Genomic DNA, 23,047 nt, shown 5'->3' with positions numbered 1-23,047 from the left:
TTTTCGGCCGTGTTATAAGTGAGGGAGCAGAGTACTAGAGAGAAAGGCTAGAGAGAAAGGCTCAGGTTTCAGTTTCCTCTCTTCCACTTCTGCTCTGTTCTCTCTTCCTCTGCGGTCCATGTGACAGTATGGAACATGACCTCTCCCTTTGGCAGAAATCCTTGCAATCTTAGTTGTTTTTCTAAGTGAACACAGACATACACATGCAGGCACATACACACACACACCTGCATAAATCCTAAATGCTATTTCCGACTGCTCTGGAGCTGGAGCAAGACAGGGGCTTATTGAGATGAAGCATGAGGCCCTGGGGGTGACAACGTGGGCATGATTGCCTGCTCTGCCAGCCTCCTCTTCCCTGAACGCCACAGAAACCAAACCCCACCAGCGACCACAGCTAACCACCAAGGGAGAGAGGAAGAGAGACCAGTCTCTCAATTCTGTCTTTGGCAATTCATCACCACCCTCTTAACGGCAAACTCTACAGTTAAGCTACGGGTCCTTGGAAGAGAAACAGGCATTCTTCAATCAAAGTCTGAAAAACTCAGGCGCTGCTCACCCCAATTCATGTCATTCCTGCAGAAGGGCTTTAAACAGATTGAAGAACATTCTGTGCTTTCGTCCTCACAATAAATTCTGACAGTCATAAAATGAAAGCTGTTTGCCAACCTCAACCGATAGAATGTCTAACTCACGCAAGTGTGATTGTGTTTATGAATAGAAACGTATTCATGTCTGTAAGTGTAAGTGACACATCAGAGGTGCTTCAGCAACAAGATCCATCATCATCAGTAACTTGATTACAGGCATCAGTATCATTTTACATAGAAGAATACACAACTAAACTTACATTCTTTTGCATTATCAGTAATTCTTTATTTTTGAGTTAAAAAAAGACTCGCATAAGGCATATTAGGCCTATTTGTGCTATTTTCTTTCAAAACAAGGAGATGGTGCCAAGATGCATCTTTCCCAGCTTCGTCAAAAGTGGTCCATTAATGTTGCAATTTAAGCAGCACCAACTTACCCAGAGCACCTCTCACTTAATATCGAAAGATCAGTGTAGTCTGAAACACCACCCGAGATGCCGCTGGATGAGGGCCATCTGATGCAGAACTTAATGAGTTACACGAAAAAAGCAACGAGTTTTTTAGCTCCTCAATCGGGCTATTTCACAAAGATGAGAACACATGCAGAAACAGGCAGAGAGATAGAGGCAAGAGAAAATGGAGAAGAGCGAGACAAAGAAGAAAGCTTGATGTTGAGCGACACACAAAGACAGGCGGGTGGAAATCTGAACATTTTGAGGGGCAGATACATGGAAAGCTGAACAACAAAGCAAATTCCACTGTTGGTGTTCGCAATAGTCATGCTACGTTATGTGATCCTGTTAGCGTGCCTGAGTTATTGTACTGGAAGCGTTTGTGGGGCCGCAAGCATTGAAGACGCAGTAGGCTTCTTAGAGCCACAGGGATAGAAGGCTAAATGATTATACACAGACTTAAACACCACAGGATGGCCCAAGGCAAGCTTGGAGCCACAGACAAGTACCCTTATACCGCAACACAGACACTGCAAGTGCATACTCAAACACAAACTCAGAGGGACTTGCATAGTAAAGCATGCATGCAAACATGATGCACACGAACACTCAGACGCAGCTGCTTTTTCTCATTTCAGGGGCTGCTTTTTAAGAAAAAATGTATCATAATGTGCTGACAAGGCTGCAACCATTTCAAGGTTCCTCAAATTTGGAGGATAACAGCCAGTGTATCTTTTCTCTGCCTCGGTTGCTGACTCTACAAGTTGACGACGACTGCTCAAATGCTTTATTGGTTGTGGTTTCTAATGGATACTCACCATGAAGCTATGGTGAAGCCATGGATTTGGTGAAGAGGTGCGAAGTTCGTCCTACTGGTTTGAGTCCTCTGATGGCCACACCATCGTACATGATGTGCTTTGAAGGAGTTGGCCCCTGAAATGGGGCTCCGTTAAAGTCCCCTCTACATTTACAAGCACAGAGGTGCCTCGATATCGTGCTGTGAATCTAATCTCAGTTTACAGCCCACCACATGGCATGAGTCTTCTAGTGCACCCTGAAAATGGATTATGATAATTTTCTAACTGCCTTGGAAAAATGCAGTCAGGGAGAATTGTGCGGAAACATCAGAAGCCTCCATGTAACCTCCTGCAGAGGTGCACAGCAGGAGTCATCAGCGGAGAGATCCACTAACACATACTTCTGTACAACCTTTCATGTTCCTCTTCTCTCTGGGTCATTCTGTTCGGCACTTTATTCAATGTCTGTTCTTCCTTCCGTCCCTCCCTCCATTCTCACAGTCTGCTTTTTTAATCTCTCCACTGCTTCTGTCTTCATAAACGCGTATACACACACATCCACGGCTCCTATTGAAATGGGTGAAAGCTTTGCGACAACATCAAGTCCTGTTGTGGCACCTACTGTAAGTGCGCAATGTTGCTGGCAACAAGGACAATGAACAACCAATGGCTTCACATTGAGGCAGAACGGAGGGAGAGCGACATGGCATCTCAAGATTCTCCGGCTGTAAAATTTCTCAGAGTAGCGACGGTGGGCTATTTTCCACTTCACAAGGCACAAAGAAACACCATGTACCAAAAGATATACTCTCAGTGAGAAGTCGAAGGTCCCTACTCAAATTATAATACAACTGAGAGAGAACGCATATAAAGAAAATAAGTTCAGCGCTATTTTCCTCTACAGCTCTGGAAGGCTGCGTTTGTGAAAAAAAGCGGGCCAATAGTGAGGCAATGACACAAATGGAGAGGAAATTATTTCAGTGTGTCCAAAAGGAAACAGCTTTTATTGATAAAATCCTACAGTTGTCAGTTCATTTTTTTCATTTTGTTTTACAGGTTAGACTCTCCAATTAAATAGCAACAGTCCAAACATATTGCTTTCTCAAACACTGACTCCATTCCACAACCTCAAGATTAACACAATCCCTGAGAGACTAGCTTTTCCAGTGACCTAGCCAGTGGAATACTGACACTTAACTACAGTAATCAAATGAAGTGCAACAAAAAATCCCCGTATTATTATTATTTGTGGTGTCAATCTTCTCATCTAAAACTCCGCCAGAAAGCACGTTTCCAAAGCTGTTGTAAAGTCAGTGGATTTGTTCCGACATTCCATTGATTATTGATGCGAGTTCCTGATTCGTCAGCGGCTGCAGCAACAGCATCGACTGCTACTGTGGGACTGACTGAGGCTAAGAACTGTGGGACTGCACAGCAGCTGGATGTGTCTCACATTAAGAGATGAGGACACTGCAGGAGGCTTTTTAATTTGTGAGCATGAACAAATTTGCCTGAAGGGATTAAGCCCGCTGAATTGATCATTTTGTGTCGTCTTCTATTTGCTTGTTGAGCACATTTATGGTTATGAGTTCAGCACCTCTGTGGTGTAGCTTGGGTTTATCCTCCGAGGAAGTAATTTGGACATCACTTTGATTGGACTCAGAATTTATGAACTGCTGGCCTGGGTTAACACACGGACCTCTGTGAGTAAAGGAGCGCTCACAAACAACATCAAGCTCTATGCTCCTTTAATTGGATGGGATTAGTCTGGACTGAGAAAAGCAGCCCAAAACAAGGCTGAACCACATACACAATTTGCATAATTCAAAACCACAGGGGTTTGTAACAAGCGAGTTTGAAAAGAGAATAACAAAAGGGATGGAATTAGTTAGGCTGGATCAGGTAATCAACAAGACACAGATGGACTCGATGTCACTGTCAGAGGGAATTGACCATGTTAATTTATACTCCAGTGAAAACGTGTAGATTTCATGAAAGAAATGGCATCCGGCAATTAAAGAATGGATATGTTGGAGCAGGAGGTGGTGGTCAGTGTGTCTCTTTAAGGCTTGTTTACTTGTGGAATAAGAAAAATAGCAGCTAGAAAGACAAAAATATGAGTAATACGTGTTCAACGGTTGAAATAAATCTTTTGTCTGAGGAGCCAGAAAGCGCCTCTGCTCCACTTTCAATGTATCTGTTAAACATGGACCCAAGCTGTGTCCTAGCAATGCATGCCCGTTATATAGGTCTACTCACAACTCTCTCTCCGTTTCTTTTGTAACTGACTGCAACCAGCAGACGGGTCTTCCAGCTCCAGCGGTTTCATTTGCACAGTCCGCTGACGTTACCGCTAATGTTAGCAGGTGTTTTAGTGCTGCTGCCATCTTGTGCAACTCACACGGTGCTCTTGATACTACGACTACTTACTTACACACTATTACTACTACATCTTTCTGCCAGAAAAAAACAACAACTTTTGCTCAATTAAGAAGCATATTCAACTTGTAAACGCGTACACACCCATACACACGCACATCCACGGCTCCTATTTAAATGGGAGAAAGCTTTGAGACTTTTCCGAGTGTAAATAATCAAATAGCTTTCGTGTGACTATTCTCAACAGGTTGGACTTCCTTGTTTATATTGTCATGTTCTGACGCCATCGTATGTGTGAAAATGGTGGTCTTGTTTTTTAAAAATCTTTTCAGTACATTGTTTTTATAACTTACAACACTGCCTACTGAGTAGTTATAGCTATCTGCGTATGTGTGCCGGAATCCTTGGGCTGATTCTCTAAAACCAGCTCGACAAACGTTATAAGCAGATGCACTACCATCACAAATCTGCTATCTTGTACAATTCAAGTGAAAATCAAATGATGTGAATTCACTTCACACTTAGTTGGTTACTTAATAGTCCATTAAAAAAATCAAAAAATGGTGTATACATTGGCACAAGTCATGTCTTAATCGTCTTTAACCTGAGCTTACTATTCTGGTGGCTAAGTCAAGGTTGAGGCAAAAGTGTTTGAGGAGCACCCACTGCAACGCATCACCACTCTGGGACGAACAGAGTGAAAACCTAAATAAAAAATGGCTGCCACCTTTGTCGGGTCAATGATCTGTGTGTGTGCGTGAGACTTTGTGTGTGTGTGTGTGTGTGTGTGTGTGTATGAGACAGACAGAGAGAATGACAGAGCGGAGTAAAACTGCATCTAGAGCACTTTCTTGAGCATTGGAGTGAATGTGCATGAAAGGCAGGTGGAAATCTTGGAATCCTTTGTTTGTTACGCACATTTTCACAGTGCTACATAAATCAGAAAGGACTATGCAAGTGTGGCCTTTCTTTCCTTCTCTTTTTTATGTCTCTCTCCCACTCACCTTTCTTTCTCTGATTCGCCTATAAAAAATGAGTTAGCCCTTCAAAGCTCAAGTTCCTTCTCTTCCTTTGGTGCTGGTGTGAAAGTGTGTGTGTGTGTGTGTGTGTGTATATGTTACTTTCTGACAAAAGCTGCTCTCGACAAGCCAAGCCTGCCCCCTCTCAACATCCGTCTTATCCGCTAACATCGTGATCCATCATGCTGTGGTTCGCTGGACCCCCCCGCCCCCCCCACATACACTCTTCACAACACTCTGCTCTCCACCCTTCAAGCTACATGCCAGAACCTTCCTCTTCATCTTCCTTTCCTCATCACGCTCTCTCGTTTTCCCGCTCTGTGTGCCACCCTGCCTCGATCACACCCATCTGTGTGCCATTTCATCCTCCCTCCCACTGCATCTCCCTTACTCCCTGTCACCCCTTGCTCTCCCTCCCCTTTCCCTCTTCAAGTGTTAATCTCGCTGCCTGCGCTCCAGTCATCCAGGCAGTCAGGGGAGAGACAGAGAGCTCTCTCCCCCCCGGGGTCAGTGACCCTTGTCGGGGGGACAAACTGCCCACTGCTGCTTGCCTACACAGCTGGAAAATGAAGGACTTGTGGGGGCGAGAAGGTTCAGCGTGTCTGTGCGTGTGAGTGTGTGCGCATGTTTGTGTGTGTGTGATAGAGACTGAGAAAGGTGCTCAGAGATCGGTCTGTGGGTGGGAAAGAAATAGGAGCAAACTGATTGGTGTGTGTGTGTGTGTGTGTGTGTGTGTGTGTGTGAGAGAGAGAGATCAGGTTAAACAGTCTTGTTTAGACAGGAAACATGCTGCAGATGGTTGTGGGTGTCCAGCTGTTACTCCTTCTAATGGCTTAATGAGTAGCACAGCATTCATCTAACTCACCATCTCCTCCTCTCTTTGTATCGCTCTCTCTCCCACATTAGCCTGTTGGCACATGACCACACGACTATTTAGCGAAAACAAGAGTAATCAGCGCCAAAAACACGCTGTTAAAACTCCTGCTCCATTTTTATTCCCATCCTTACATTTACAGTTGATGCCAAATATCAACTGCTGTTTGTATTCTATGAAGGTATTAACTAAAAAGCTAATGCCCAGGTTGTTATTGTTGCATGACATTACTGCTGTTCTTTGATCGTGATCCAAATCAATTGCCCTTTGGGACTGTTGCAAACGCTAATGAGAGTCGAGACACTTCGTATGCTGAATTTTTTTCTCAGGGAAATGATTTAAATTGTAGTATAAATACACAAAACTACATAAGACAAACTTGGAATGAGTTTTTTTAAATGCTGACATATGATCAACTTTCATCAGGTATGCCTTTATCATTCGTTTGTTCTGTTTTTTCACCCTGAAATTATTGATATGACATACATTGCACTCGGTGTTGAAGCGAAAGATGCAAAAAAGAACATCAACAAATACAAATTGACAGAGGACAGGATCACAGATGTTTGACTAGATTGCTTTCGTAAAGTTCAAATGTGCAAACAAATGCAATCTTCATCCATCTGTTTTTCAAGCTACGTACTTTGAAGCTAAAGCCAACAGATCACAGTGTAAAAGTGAACCACCACATCACCTGGGGATCAAGGCAAAAAACAGTGAATATAAAGAACAACAGTGTCCATGGACTTAGCAGTTATATTAGACAGGTTCCAAAGAAAAATATGTCGGTAACACATTACATTTAAAGCAAACATAATGTATTCAATCACCCATACACAGCTGCAGTTTTAAAACAAAGATATATCATAAAGTAAGTGTCAATTGGCTTCTTAGATTTAAAAATAAAATGTGACATGTGGCAGTAAAATAAATAAATAACTCCACAGCCACCTACATATTTAAAAAATGACAACTGCAAGTTGAAAAAGTATACAACTGATGTATTTCTGAATTTTTTTTATCCAGTTTTGATTTGTCTGTATTGACAAGGTGCACCATTTCCCTTTGCAAAACATAACTACATGGTTGTTACCTAAAAGGGTATCTGTGAAGTTCCTGCTCAGCTTTTTCATTCAGTCCAAGACCTCCACGTCTTGCCATAGGGGTGCTGAGTACTGTACCGTGTCTGGTCTTCTACCTAAAGGACTGGGTTACTGCTTTTTCTTGATCCAAATCCAATCCTTTTTCTATCATCTTCAGCCTGGAACTCCACTGCGTTTGTAACTCTGTGATGAACTTCTGTTGAGGAAGCTCTCTGTCTGCCGTCGCCTAATTCCTAAATCTATTCCAACTGAGGGAAAATGCATCAGCTACTTTCTTCCAGCCAGAGATGACACGACAACAATGAGGTCCTAAGGACTATTTTCTGTCGTGGATTTGGTGCGCTAGTGTATTTACGGCAGCAGCACGATGTAGATGGGATCTAGTTCAAATAAACTTCAGTGCCCTGATTCATCATAATGAAGGAACAAGTCAGCCAGTGCAACTGTGCGGCTCATTGGTCCGTTTTTGGTTTTGGATCACAATGGAGCGCTACGAACCAGAGGAATAAGATATATCAGGCTTTGGCTACATAGGCGATACTTGTTAGAAGGATCTATCAGTCTTTGATTAAAGTGTTGGTGGTGTCAAATGAACATATTTGCTCCTATTATAACCAAGGTATCTCGTCATGGACTGTAAAAACAAAACAAAACATTTTCGGCTCACTCTCTATGAGACTAATTAAAAGGCCAACATCTACGACTGAGATATGAGGTCTATGTCAAGTTGATGACGAAGCTGTCATCTGTTGACACCCCACGGGGAGGACGTCATATGCACGAGCACACTGTGTGTACAAACACGCAGTATGACAGATGAGCAATGTGTGCACAAAAACACACACAAACAATTGGAGCTAAGTAATTACAAGAGAACGTCGCATGGTACGGCAACATTTGATAAGACAAACATCATGAATATTCATTCGTTTGTTTATGCTCCCTGTGTGAGAAACAAGACAAAAATTGCCCCACAGAGATGCGTCATTGGCACAAAAGGACACATTCACACAGGAATCAACAGACACACACTGAGACACGGATATGAACACACTGATAACGCAGTCAGAGCCGGGCACATTCCACACAGAAAAGCTATCAAAATGTGGCACAAGACTCACATAATAGCAGATAGGTACACATGGACACAGCCGGTTAATTTCACACGCACACAGACACACGCATTTGTCAAACTCTGCATCTTCTCCAACTTTGTCCGTCTAACTTTCCCTGGGTTAGTTTTAAAAACCCCTCAAGGTCAAGTCGGATAATCGACTTCCCGCCCCGTGTTGCTTCATTAGCACCACTGAGTGATATTTCCTCTGTTCTGTTCCTGTTGTTTTTCCAATTGGTCTAATCTTTCTCTGCCCCAATATCCCGCTGTAATCCGAGAGCTGTGTTAAAACGGCCTCCAGTGATCGCCACACACACAGACGCCAATAAACCATGCACTTGCTGATGCAGACAGACTCTGCTGCATACATAAACACTACTGACACTGGAAATATTTCATGGTTCATGTGTGAGGGTGTGTGTGTGTGTGTGTGTAAGGGAGACGCAGGTAAAAAAAAAAAAGAAAAGTCCATTCTTATGCATATGCATGTCTTCATAATGGAGCGGGATCCTCCCGCAGTGTGATCCATCAGTGAAACCGCTATGTTTGATGATCAGTTTGTGGTCATACGCCACAGCTCGTCATGCTTCTGTTGTCCCGGGCAACCTTGGGGAGGACGAATGGAGAGCTGAGGATTGCCGAAGAAAGCCTCAAAATGGAGATCAACCCCTTAGCTCGTCACAAATGAGAAGACAACATTATAATTACTCCTCAAGCGTTTCTATTTTTCCATTTGCCTTTTATCTTTCCGCCAGGCGGTGGCCATATGGTGCATTGTTCATGTGTATGTGCTTGTGTGTGTGTGTGTGTGTGTGTGTGTGTGTGCACGTGAGAGGGAGCAAGTACAGCTCAGAAACTCCCATTAAGGAGGATATGTATCGGTTTGCTGTGTTATTCAAGGCTTTCTGGGACATTAGTACCGACATATTTTTCAATGTCAGAGCAAGCGGCAGGAAAAAAACGAATCTGCTTCTCCTTCTACCCTTCTGCCTCCTTCTCTTCTCACTCTTTTACTTGTTTTCTTCCCTCTCTGTCACTCCACATCAATTTCTGTCTTACGCACCCACCCCATTTCTTCCCTCTTCTCATCACTGTGCCACTGTAAGATGCAGCGTTTTCCTTCGTCCTTCTTTCTGTCCTTCTCTTCACACCATAGCAGTCTGAATTGATACGCTATCTGTGTATTTGGAGAGTTTGGCTAAAGTTTCAGTGTGACGCTGTCTATTTCGGAAGTCTGCAAACTAAAAGACATCTCTGGATTAGCTTTCCTCCACTATTTTATGTACACAACAGCAGCAACAAATCAAACCCCGAGCAACACAGACAAATAAACAACACACAGGTGCTTGCTTTGTTCTCAGTTGGTAGGAACAAATGAAACCATTCCAGTCTCACCCGATACAGGAAATAAAGAGAATTCAGACAAAGCCTCCTAAAGCTTTCCAAAAATACTTTAACTGTACATACATTTTACAAAGATTTTTCACTGATTCAAAACACTGACTTTACATGGGTATCAACCAAAAAAACACTTTAAAAGTATTCATCCTGAAAATATCTTGTCAACAATGTCAGAAAATGTATTGCTTATTTTGAAAGTGAAGGTGGGTGATGAGGAATTTCATTTCACCACAAAGCACATGGATAATGTAACTACTCACCTAAAACAAAGACAAACCTGTCTATATCATCATCACATCGAGTTAATTCGTTTTCATCTCCACCAGCTTTCTCTCATCTTAAAGGTCATGTCTGTGGGTGTAGTAACGAAATGTATGATTTGAAAAATATGAATAAAAGAAAGATCCAGGGAGACACGTGACGTAACTGCACCAACAACATTTATTCAAAAAAATCTCCTTTGAGCAACACGCTGAATTCCCTCGGGCCATGAAAATGAGATGAATAAGCTATCAGGTTAATTTTATCATCGCTCAGTATGCTCACATCACAAATCTCTCCCACTTGAATGCGAACCATGCAGGGCTTTATCTCTCTGAGGAGCATTCAGCTTCATGTTGCTGTCTGACAACAATCTCCACCTCGTAATATCACAAGCATGAACATCCACTGGGGACTAAATCTCACTGATAATAACCAATACACACACACACACACACACACACACACACACACACACACACACACACACACACACACACACACACACACACACACACACACACACACACACACACACACACACACACACACATACACAGCCTCTTACATACACCATCAACACGCACAACAGTTTAGTTTATGCTTGATTGGCAACTCTTCTTTACAGACATGAAGCCAGAGCAATAATACATGCTGTTCGTTCGATTTGCTGGGAAGCTCTCCTGCATTACTGTGTATATGTTGTATTTGTGTGTGTGTGTGTGCGTGCGTGTGTGTGTGTGTGTGTAGTGCCTGGAGCCCACCCAGCAGCACTGAGCATTTCAGAGAGCAGATGACATAAAGAAGAAGTCGATGGAAGATGAAGAAGAAAAAAGATGCAGGGAGAAAAGAGAAGCTGCAGAATGAAAACAGAAAAAAAGAATATGAAAATAAAAGTAAGGCAAACTTTGTGTGGACTTTTGTGTCACTGCACTGATGGGATGTTGCATTGTGTGATCACACATATTCACACTTTTTGTGATTGGATTGCTCAACCCGTCTTTCAAGAACATGTTTTTCAGTGACATGTCTGTATTATTGCCGTGTGCTTTGGAATAATATGTGTTTTTCTGTGAGTTGAGACAAAATGGGCACGAGTGCACAGCATCTTTGTTGCTCTTTCTGGAAATATCCTTATTTCCTGGGAAAGCCGCCTCTTTGTGCAGCTTATATTCTCTGGACTGAAATATGAAGTGGAAATCACTCTCATCACTCCTGTAACTCACGTGCCCTGCCTTTACTTCAGTCCCAGAAGATCGTTACCAAGTTTAATGAATTATGTTGAACTGTAATGCACCCACTGGCAGCAACAAAAAACATTAGCAAATTGTTGACAATGCCATGTGCTGAGTGCTGCATTCTGTGTGTGGATAATGGACTCCCTTGTAGGCTCTTTATATTGACTGATGTCTAATTTTGGCTGAAAAGAGCAAAGGCAGGAAAAAAATAGTCTACATGAGCTGTTTGAAGCTGCTCTGATACAAAAGCTTGTAATCAAAGGTGTGATGTGCGGCACATTGATACATCAATACATTTCTATTAAGACGGGAAAACAATTCCGATACACAAATTCTATACAACCAACACTAAGGAATTTATAAACGATGCTTATGTCAACCACGCTGTTATGGAAACACGAGAAGGAGAAACCTTGTTTTGTTCCAACTACTGCAGCACCAAAGACACAGACAACTAAAATATAGAAGCTGAATACAGGGTGCAATATTGCTTTAATTATCTGCAAATTATCAATTTAAAATGTGATGCTGAGTTTCTGTACCCGGAAATCTGTAAACTGCCAATCTCTTCCTTAAAAGAGCTCCATTTTCATTGACAATGCTTGATTGGTAGCCTAATTATGTGCACCTGACACTTACACTGACACTGACAATCATTTAGTCTGCACAGGATTGTGCCTAAACATATGAATCTTGTTATTATTCTGCGCTACGTTCAAATGCATTCACAGCGAATGCAAACTTCAAAAGACTGCTTTTACCTTCGAGTGTGAACGAGTTTACCGCGAGCAAAACATGAGCGAGAGCAGCCCATACCACTTGATCTTTGGCTGTGCCTTGAAACGGAGAAGTCATTTGAGCTTCCAGCAGGCGCTGGTACATCAGACAGATTTCGCTTGCGTGAAAAACAAAAAAAAGATGTAAGCTCCTTTTATTTTAAGGAAGGCACAGCACCGTTCTTAGAATACTTGATTGAAATGATTTCTGTAACCTTTTTGTATTACTGGAAAACTAATCCATTCAGATTAGTTAAAAAAATATATATTTTATTCATTTGTGCACTAGAGGGAATAGGATCGATCCATTTTGTCTAGTATAGGTTTGTCTACCCTGCTTGCACTTAAACATGGGGTTTTGTTGATAAAGTTGGGGCGTTTTTTAAACCAATTTCTCTCCTGCTTAACAATTCAAATTTGTTCTTATGCTCAGGTAAATTCAAGGATGGCGACTTCTTGTCTCTGCTTGTGTTAAAACAGAATTTGTGCACTCTGCCCAACACTGGGCAGTCTGGGTGCGGAGCGTATTTGAAATGTCGGATGAACGCTACAGCCAGTGGGCAGCAGGCCTGGATCGCTCACTCTATGGCAATGCTAAGCACACACACAAACACACACACACACACACACACACACACTGAAGTACACAAACACGTACTGAGCAAGAGAGAGAGACATAGAGGCTTTGAAAACAACACCGATACACACACACCAAAAGCCTCACGAGCAGCTGATGTTGTCTTTCCAAAAGTTAAACCACACACCATCCATCCACACAGACATCAGACAGATGCACTGTTACACACCAGGGCCGTAACTCTATCACCCGTGGGACTCTCATGAGTCAGTGTGATTAAGAGACTGTGGTAGAGAAAATGACAAGCACAATAAGAAAGGGAGCGGAAATAATACAAAAAGGAAGAAAAATCAAAAATGAGGGAATGAAAGAGGAAAAAAAGAGAGCGGAGCCGCCCTTGCAAACACCGTATTACTCCAACTTAATGTACTGTAAAATGTTATACAGTTTTCCCTCGACACTGGCACCTGTGTGGCTATGAGCTGTAAGTGTTGCACTCAGGTAGACAGACATGGTGTGGGAAAAGACACATGACTCTGTCAACACAACATATGACAGCATTATCCCGGGCAATGACGCATTACCGAGTCAACAGCGAGCACATCTTTTGGATTGTAAAAGATATGTGCCGCTCTGTGACGGATCACACTTTGTTGCTCTGTGTCTTGTACAGTCTCTCTCACTTTGTCACACAAAAAAAAACACACACACACACACACCCACACACACTCCTGCTGTTTCCCATTAGCAATTAGAACATCTTCAACCACCACCACCCCCGCAGATGTCTTCAAGTGTCTCCAGTTCAAACCTATCTGAAAGGCAGAAGAAAGGTTTCAGGCTAATTCCATCTATTAATTTGCAGTTCTATATAAAGCCGAACTTTACACGCCAGCCTCGAATGCCTCTTATCAACTGACTGAACACAGTGAGCACCCCTGCCCCTGCCTGTAATGGGGGGGGGGGCAAAAAACTGCCTGCAACCTTGAAGGGAGGCGGATTCTCACCAGTGCATTTAACGCAGAGAAAGATAGAGAAGATAATTTAACGTTAATTAGCATCTTGTCTACAGGGGCTAAGAAAAGGAAAGGGAAAGGATAGGCGGCATAGGGTGATGGGGAGAGTGAGAGAGACGCCTGAGGACACTGGTGATAGTTCTCCTCTCTCTTGTGTTTCGATATATTAGCTCTTGTTCTCTCCCGGCCCCTGACTTGCTTCTTGCCTCGAGTGCGTTCACAAATTAATGACACTGTAACCAGAACATTAGTCGTGTAATGAAAGACGTGGCACAATCGGGCAGTGTGTGGGCACAATAGGCTAATGAAAAGGGATAATATATGTAATATGAAGGGATAATACAATTAATAATGACATAATCCCAAACAAGGTCCATCGTCAGATTATAAGTTTTTAAATCAGCAGGACAACTACGAATACAAAAGACAAAATCAATTTAACAGGTGTGAGTTGACATAGTAGCCACAGAGCAGAAGAGTGCAGCACTCATTGTCAATTAGTTAAGGATTTCCTATTATCCAGTGAACTTTTGCAGTTCACTTGGATGTCAGCTCGCCTTGTTCATATTTCACAGCAGTGCATCATTATTGGTACCTGTTATTTTTGCAGACAGGCACAAGAGCTTAAGAGCGAAAGCGAGAGAGAAGAGAAAATGTCTACTGCTGCATTTGAAAAAGGTTAATGATGAACATCAAAGAACAAACACAGAAGAAAAAAAATAAACAAGTGGTTTAACCAGCGCGGAAGAATAAAGTCACCATGGGTAAGACCTGTGTGTGTGTGGAATATTACAGCGCTTGGCTTGTGCCTATGGAATGGACTGTAACAGCGCCGTGCATACACACGGCCTCATTATCCCGAACCACACTCATCTCACATCTCCGGCTACCCCCGATTCTCCCCTCTCCTCCTGTGTCCATCACTCTCTATCTTTCCTCCGTTGCCTTTTCTAATCAGTGTGTTTATGACAATAAAGAACTGGAACTTAAATATTCATTAGAAAAGAGAGATGTAATAAAGCCGATAAATAAAGATGAGGAGTTGTTCTCACCTCTATGGTCAGCCAGTTAATCATTTGTCCCAAGTTCATTGTTTCCCCACTGAGTGCCCTATGCTGCACCCTGATATCACTTCAGTCGTCGATTGTTGGCACAGTCCTTTGGCTCGACCTGTGACTGAAGTGTGTTGACATCTTGGACAACAGGAGTTTCAGTTGCTCCCTCTGTTCCACTTTCTCTCTCTCTCTTCAGCTTTCCCCATTTATTCTACCCACACTAAAGCTTTTTATTCTATCTATTTACTGTATATAGTTGCTTTATCACTTACTTGTCCCTACCTTTTAGTGACCTGTTACATTTTAACAGCCAATAAATATGCAAACTTAACAAAAGTTTCATAATTTGATGAAATCCTGAAATAATAGCACCTTATAATGAGAGCATTTACCAGCACAATAGTCAGTTTTGACATGACTGGACACAACAACAAAAAATGACATTGACAATCATAACTTTATGTTGTTCCCCACAGATTAACTGGATGTTGTTTTGCTTTCCTGAGCAGAGAGAAAGAAGCTGGCGATTCAGCACTACCAGCAATCTCATTTTAGAGTGGCAGGTTATTATCACAAAACATTACATTTGCTGTAACTGAATTTTGCTGCTTGCTTACTTTGCACTTGAGAGCTAAATTAGTTTGATTACATGATTGGATGACAATTACATTGAACAAAAGTGGTTTGAGTCAGTAATGCTGCACCCAGTCAATAAGTTCAACTTTTATGTGAAACTAAATATTTATAAAAGGCACTAATAGCATTCCTTGAGTATGTTATTGGAGACTTAATTACACTTTTTTGTTACATTACTGCAACAAATTTGGGTAACCAGATTCAAGGTACAAGCCCCTGTCCACCAACTGCGAAATTTAAAATCAGAGTAATTTTGTAAGTCTTGTACAGACATGTTTGCATGACTAGCATCTCAAGTCCAAGCTTCTTCATATAAGCAGAGAATGTGTGAATCAGTGTTGCCTCTAAACTGTGCCGATATCAGAGACCTCTTACCGGAGAAGAATTGACTGGATTAATGAGCTCATTTGTTTGACAGAGATATTTCTCTCTTCATGAGCCTGGATTCTAAAAATGATTCTATCAATCAATTCAGGCAATAGAGAGAGACACATCATGTGTTTTCACAAGCTTACAAAAGCTCTGAGTCAAAGTGATTGTGTGCATATGTGTGAATATATTTGAAGCGGATCTGATACTCGATGCCTTTGTCGAGATTGAAAGGAGTATTCCAGTTTGCCGTCTTGGTGCGGATTGCACACAGGAGAAGTGTTTATTTCAACCCAATCCAGGATCTTTAATTGAACCTAATCAAGTAAGTATTCTCCCTAAACATAATATGATTCCTGGCAGAAAACATGAAAGCACACTTCTCCCACATGTTTGGTTGAAACTACGGAGCCTCTTTTTGTTGAACACCATAGTGTACATGTTGATTGTCCGTTCCACACGTGATCGGTTGATCCGTTTATTCACAGAAAAGTCAACATAACGCCCCCTTTTTCGCTGCGTAATATTCACGTTCTGTGTGAAAGTATTCATGACAAAAACAACAGTTTGAAGAAATATTATATCAGAAATATTTGCATGTATCGCATAACGCAAGAAAATTGAAAATGTTGGAAGAATTGTTGAGAGTTGTTGGATAATTTCAAATGGTAATTTTCAAATGGATACCACCGACTACAACACATGTAGGTAAAGTAAAGGGAAGTGTAGAACACTGATTGACTGATGGGACCAGGACTTCTGGTACATAAACATAAAGTGACAAAGGTACTGTACCTGGCTTATTACATTGGACATTCATGACCCGTCAAGGCAACTGATGTACAGCACTCACCAGCTTCAGCATATGCTTCATCCAAAACCCACTGTGGCTGTGAGCATGTGTGTCAGAGAGTGATAGCTGTGTCTTTGTATCTGCACAAAGGCTTTCTTTGTGCAAGTCTTGTGCCATTGGTTGTTTACAGGTTGTTGACACTGAAAGGAAGGATTCTAAATCATGAGTGAAGGGAGCTAATTCTCCTTTTAAAAGCCGTTATTCCAACACTAATGGAAATAATGTTCAAAGTGAGTGAGAAGACAGGGACAGAGAGATGGGCTGGGAAAAAAAGGAGATTTTAAAAAAAAGGAAGGAAGAAAATAAGGCGAGGTGAAGAATGGGTGAAAGGTAAAACTGGACACTTTAAATGGGATGAAGGAAAACAAAGGGGGGAGTAGAGGAAGCAAGTGTGGAATGAGGAAAGACAATAAATGGATATGAATTGATAAATGTGGAAGCAGAAGATGATGAGGAGCAGTGGAGAGAGGAAGAGATTCGATAAAAGGAGGAAATAGGTGAGGAAGGAGACAAAAGGGAAATATCGCCCGAGTCTGTGCGTGCCTTTGGGCTGTCTCTTTGTGTGTGTTGTTGCATGCATCAGCATCACGCTCTCCCATTATTTTAGCCACCCATCTGGCGAATGAGCCAATGTTGGACGGAGACAAACTGTGTGTGCGCAGGTGCAGGATGTGTTTGAGTGAAAGGCGGTAGATTAAAAAAAACGGTGAAGGGACAGAATACGGGAACGAGGTGAGGAAGGGGGTCACACAATTAGGACAATTACTGGCCAAGTTACAAATTAGGGATGTCACTGGTGGCAGAATATAATTCCCATTTAACGGTTCGTTTAGCTCTTAAATGCCAGCCCTAGTGTAATAGATGAGATCCGGATGAGAAAAGGAAGAAGTGGAAGTGCAGTGTGCGTGTGTGCTTGTGTATAGCCATGCGCATGTGCGTGTGCCTGTGGTTCGCAGAGAAAATACTGTTGACAGTGTCATTTGATGAAAGCTGACAGCTAATTTATGAAACATATTTTTGGGTAAATGATTTTTAACGGTCCTACGACCTCAGTCATTCTAAACTGGTAATTGGATTTCCCTAACTTGCAAGGCAGTGACTTAGGAGTAAACTAGTTGATGAAGGACTGACTGACTGTGTGTGTGGTTGTGGGAGGGATGTTGGCATGTTTGTGTGTGTGTGTTCACACAAAAGCATTTCAGCATGAGTATAAAAAGAGAGCGTATTAATAAGGTGTGTGTATTTCTGTGCACACATAGTACACTGCAGGTCTAGTTGCCATCTCTCAGTGCAGTGGAAGTTAATGGCAAAGATTTGGTCTGCCGCACTAATATCCAGCTATTACTAACCACCTGTCGCTTTATTCCTCAGTCAATCAAGGACTACGGACACACACACACACACACACACACACACACACACACACACACGCGTGCGCACACACACAATCCTCTCTCCCTACTTCGCCCACTTTTTATTTCATCTCCTCACTCTAATTGCCACAAGTGTCTTGTCTTTGTGAAGCAATCCCTAAGGTGGGTCTTTGTGTGTAGGTGTGTGTGTGTGTGTGTGTGCGTGTGCGTGTGCGTGCGTACTGTGTATGTGTGAGAGCCAGAAACAAAACAGAAGAAAAAGGCAAAAATCTGACAATGACAGCGAGTTTGTTATTCTCATAGTGAAAAACACACAGCACTGTGAATAACACTATGCAAAGGCTCACACACACACACACACACACACACACACACACACACACATACACACACACACACACACACACACACACACACACACACACACACACACACACACACACACACACACACACACACACACACACACACGGATATTAGAATTAATAGCAAGCTTTGAGCTTAACAAGACTAAAACACAGCTGCAAGCCTTGCTCTCTATTTTCTCTAACAACTATTCAAAACTCCATTGAAAGTCCACTAAAGCCAGCCAAAGCACAAATCAAATGTATCTAATCCAGGGCAAATCGTACACAACTCAGCCATTTCACGAGCCAGCCTAACTAATCCAAACCAAACAAGGAAGACCATGCCAGGCCTTGCTGAAGCACATTACAGCCAAACTGACTGAGTCCAAATAAATCCAATTTAAATTAATGTTATCCAAGTTAATCTAGTCAGAATGATGCCAGCCAGGCCACAACTCATTTCCATTGCTGTGTTTCAGTACTTTTATCTGTAGTCCTAGGTAAAGACACGATGAAAACATACAGATAGACAAAAACCCAAGCAGGGCCGGGACCCTGGAACTCTCTTGTGAAGCCTTAAATAACAAATGAGAGGGAGACAATAATATTCGTAAAATACAACACATTCTCACTCCAACTCGTCACTCGTCACCCCTTTCATATGCACTGGGTAGCCCAGTGAACGGCGCAACAAACACAGAGTTAATGTTGTGAATTTAAACAAAGACTTGCTCAGGTTTAAGTAGCAAAACCACTAAGTTAGGATTCGGGGAAACATCATTGTTGGAACTAAAATAAGTACGTAAACCAAGTAAAACGTAAACAAGACAACCTAAGTACTGAAAACACGTCACTACCGTCACCAACGTCACCAACGCCACCCACGTAACTTCAAAATAACTCAACACTGCTCTCGAACACAAGTCTCCTGGTTGAAAGCCGTTGTTAGAATGAACTATGACATAAAGAACATCCTGCCTTTCTCAGAACTGCGGACCTGTGCTTGAGTCAGTGGAGAATAAAAGAGCCATCCTCAGCCCTTACCTGGAGTGTTGAGCAGTCTGGACAAGCGACAGCTGTAGGCGATGTGCTGCTCACAGTACTCCGCACTGGTGGTGATGGCTGTCACCTGGAAACACAAGCACAGATATGCATTTTAATTGTTATCTCATTCAGCCAGACAGGACAATTTTTCACATAAAAGCTAATTATTGAGTTCCATAATGAATTAAAGTGCAGTAATGTGTTCTGAAGATTCTTTGAAATAAGTCATTCAGCATAAAAAAAAGCATAAAAACGACGAATTGACTACAGAGATCTTTGTTGACAAAGACCACCACAAGATAGAGGAAGAAATGACTCAATTATTTCTATAGTCCATGGCAATGAGTGAATACGACTGAATCGGTAGACGACGCAGCTGATGGTGTTGGTTTGTCAAAGCAAGGATAAATTACAGACTCAATTTATTCTGTATATTTACGGCCATTACAAGATATCAGGAGAAATGACTCACTTCACTCTCGTTGCTACAGACTGTCGAAAGATGGATATTGACAATCATAATATATCACAAATTCATCCGATTTCTACACTTGATTATCTTGCTCAGGTTGAGGAAATGGACAACCTCAACACAACCTGGCCAACTGCTGCTCGGTCTACTCGTTTACTTGATTTATTGAGATGGAAACTGGGAAATCGAGTTTCTCTGGAGTCTCAAGAGCACTCCGTTAGTACTGGGTAAACTTTACAAACAACAGTATATTCAAAGCTCCGCTAGCTCCGACTAGTTGTTACCAAACATTGAAAAATGGACTTGTTTAATTACAATCTACTTCTGTTTGATTTCTTTGCAGTTTCTGGAAAGTGCAGCCTGAGGTGTCAGTGTCTGGCTGACACGTAGGCATGATCCCAATCACCTGTGCTCAGCGTTACCACTCATCTCACAAAAACAGTAAAGATACTATTTTAAAGGAGCACGGACATGGTGAGATTTTAGTGAGGCCGAGTGTAAAGGATAGTTACAGTACCAAGAAATGAGAAAAGAGAAAAAATGATCTCTTGGACGTGGAAAAAATAGCAATGAAATAGCAACAAATATTCACTGAGGCGACAGATATTCACACATGAACGCTATGACTTGTGTTTGTGGATCACTCTGAGTTACTTGTAGGAGTCTATGAAAGGGTGATTCTTTCCAGTGCGTTTTAAGGGAGGAAATCAAAGGAGTTTTTGATCAGCAAACAACATGAGAAGGCAACCTGTCATAGACAAAAATGTTGGCACGGTGTAGTGTAAGGGGACATGGCTGGGCTTTTTCAGGACAGTGGAGAACACAGAAGCATGCTCTATGTTAGACATGCCTTCAAGTGTTGGATATCATTTAAAAGAAAATAATGCTAACTATGTTGATTGACAGTCTACCTCATTCACAAGAGGATGTTGGTATGCAGTCTCTTGACATGCAACTAAGAATCTGATGGCTACAATTTTAAAAACATGAAAAGCTTTTTTCCCCCAAGAACCACAAGACTTATATTTAGTGGAAAACAGTGTTTGATGGCACCTACCTATTTTTTTTTGTTTAATATAGCAGAAAATCTAAAACTCTCACAAGACTTCCTATGAATAATTCATGCGTGTATGTGTGTGTGTGTGTGTGTGTGTGTGTGTGTGTGTGTGTTACCTGGTCCATAGAGGCACTGTAGTTAACCTGTAAGACGGTGCGTCTCTCTCTACTGGAGCCAGTCACTGCAATTTTGGGTGGCAGGTTGTTCATAACTGTTGTCCACACTTTGTCCTCTACACACACACAAACATGTGAGAAAAGAATAAACCATTTGTATGCAGCAAATTATTAGTTGAAGTATATCCAGATTACATACATTGACACAACCTGTGGATTCATCCCTCATACTGACACACACACACACACATGCACACACACACACAGCAGTTTGGCTGTCATGGCACCAAAGTTCTGTCTGTGTAATCTCAGCTACAGCTATGCGACGCAGGGTTTAATAGACACGTCTGTGCTGTTATAGCATGAGCCAGTCACTTCACTCAGACATCTCCGTGTTCATTCACACTGTCAGTCGGGGAATGTGTGTGTGTGCGTGCATTTCAAGTCTCTCAGGTGTGTGTATGAGTAAAGTCTTAACATTTCTGAGGTATATGTGAGTGTGCTATTCAGCGTGACTAAGGGGCTAGCCAGCGGAGTGCAGTGACATTTCATTAAAAGTCTCGCCTTTTCTCTGCCTGCGTGCTCTGCTGTTCCAGACTACCTACTTATTCCACTCTGTGTGTGTGTGTGTGTGTGTGTGTGTGTGTGCATGTGTGTGCGTGCTGAGTTGGGGTTGTGCATGTGTCGGTTTGGGTATGTGTGTCTGTGAGTGACAGAAGTGTCACTCGGACCATTGGAGCACACTTTAGTTTGCATAACAGGTCAGTTTCATATGTGCTTGTGCTAAGTGTGTGTGTGTGTGTGTCTGGGGTGGCAGCGCCTTCAGAGTTTGATGTCAGTAGTAGTGACCGTGTCGCCATGGAAACCCCAGGCAGAGCAGGTCAAGAGTGTTTCTGTCTGAGGTTAAGAATGAGGGGGGCAGGAGAGTTTTACTCCCTCACAGGTCACTGGGGATGGAAAGAGTAGGGAGGTGTGTACACACACACACACACACACACACACACACACACACACACACACACACACACACACACACACACACACACACACACACACGCACCGTAGATGAAAGCACACACATGCAGACTCTCCCACACACACACCTGTCATGTTGCAATTGACTTTGAAGGGGCCAAGGGGTCCGCTGCCGTCGGGGTCGATCCAGTAGGTGTCAGAGGACCTGCCCAGATGCTTATAGGCCTCACATGATGGCTCATAGATGGCTAAAAGTGGAGCAGGAGCAAAAAGAAATAAGGAGACATATGAGCAGGAGAAAGAAGAAGAAACGAGACTGAAAATGCATAGCCACTGGGGTTATGCCCAATACACACTAGACAAAAAAATGATATGTTGGACATGACTGCGTGGCAAATAACTTTTGTTTAAGGTTGAAATGTTTGATGATTCGAAGGAAAAGTAAAAAAAAACATGAACATAACGTGTTGTAAATATTTTGACACCTACAAAGAGTTTGGTGTCATTATGTTTCATATCTTATAATACATCATGTTGGAAATGTCTTTATTTTTTGGCAATGATTTTAAACAGCACTGTTGAAAAAATAATGGAAACTAGAGATACAACATTGCTATTCTAATATCTTTACAACACATGGGGTTAAAAATGTAAATGTTGGCCTGAGGGTGGTGGCAATGTTTAAATCTGAAATTAGAGAGGTCGACACAAAAGTGCTGAGACTTCATCTTCTCTCCTGTGGTTGACACTGGAGAAGAGGTCATTACAGTAAGGGTTAGGAATCACAGTGTAAGACATGATATTATACTGCAAGTGTATGTTGCCCACAATAACAATACAAAAAGAGGATACATATACTCCATATACACACTATAATATGTTTCTGCCTGTAATGGACCAAAGACTGATACAACTGTAGAATCTTGGGATGGATCAAAAATAGCACTTAGTATAGGACTTAGTGTGCGACTTGGAGTGAAACTTCCTTGATTGAGGAAATACAGGTTTAATGATGACTTTAACAAAAATAACATCTCTGCCTTTTAGTCTAAGCTCATTATAACAGTTCCTGTTGTCATGTCTCTTCTTTCTGTCCCCGCATCCTTTTTTCTTTCATTACGTCGTCTAACTACTTCATTATCGGCCTTTTTCT

At 42.1% G+C, this 23,047-nt stretch overlaps 1 protein-coding gene across 1 annotated transcript in view; it reads right to left on the bottom strand.

Annotated features, from left to right (window-relative positions):
- cntnap2a (contactin associated protein 2a) overlaps nt 1-23,047 on the bottom strand; it is a gene marked incomplete at its 5' end in the record, with an annotated part of 287,541 nt that overhangs the window by 76,060 nt on the left and 188,434 nt on the right. Inside the window, 3 exons of the mRNA XM_079292505.1 lie at nt 19,275-19,359; nt 20,920-21,035; nt 22,023-22,142. Coding sequence (XP_079148631.1) covers nt 19,275-19,359; nt 20,920-21,035; nt 22,023-22,142 — 321 coding nt within the window. The remainder of the gene's footprint in view (nt 1-19,274; nt 19,360-20,919; nt 21,036-22,022; nt 22,143-23,047) is intronic.

This window comes from Melanostigma gelatinosum, assembly GCF_949748355.1.
Source record: "Melanostigma gelatinosum genome assembly, chromosome: 20".
In the NCBI taxonomy this organism is placed as follows: Eukaryota; Metazoa; Chordata; class Actinopteri; order Perciformes; family Zoarcidae; genus Melanostigma; species Melanostigma gelatinosum.
Note: the sequence above shows the minus strand (reverse complement) of the source record. Positions and strands in the feature narration are given on the sequence as shown.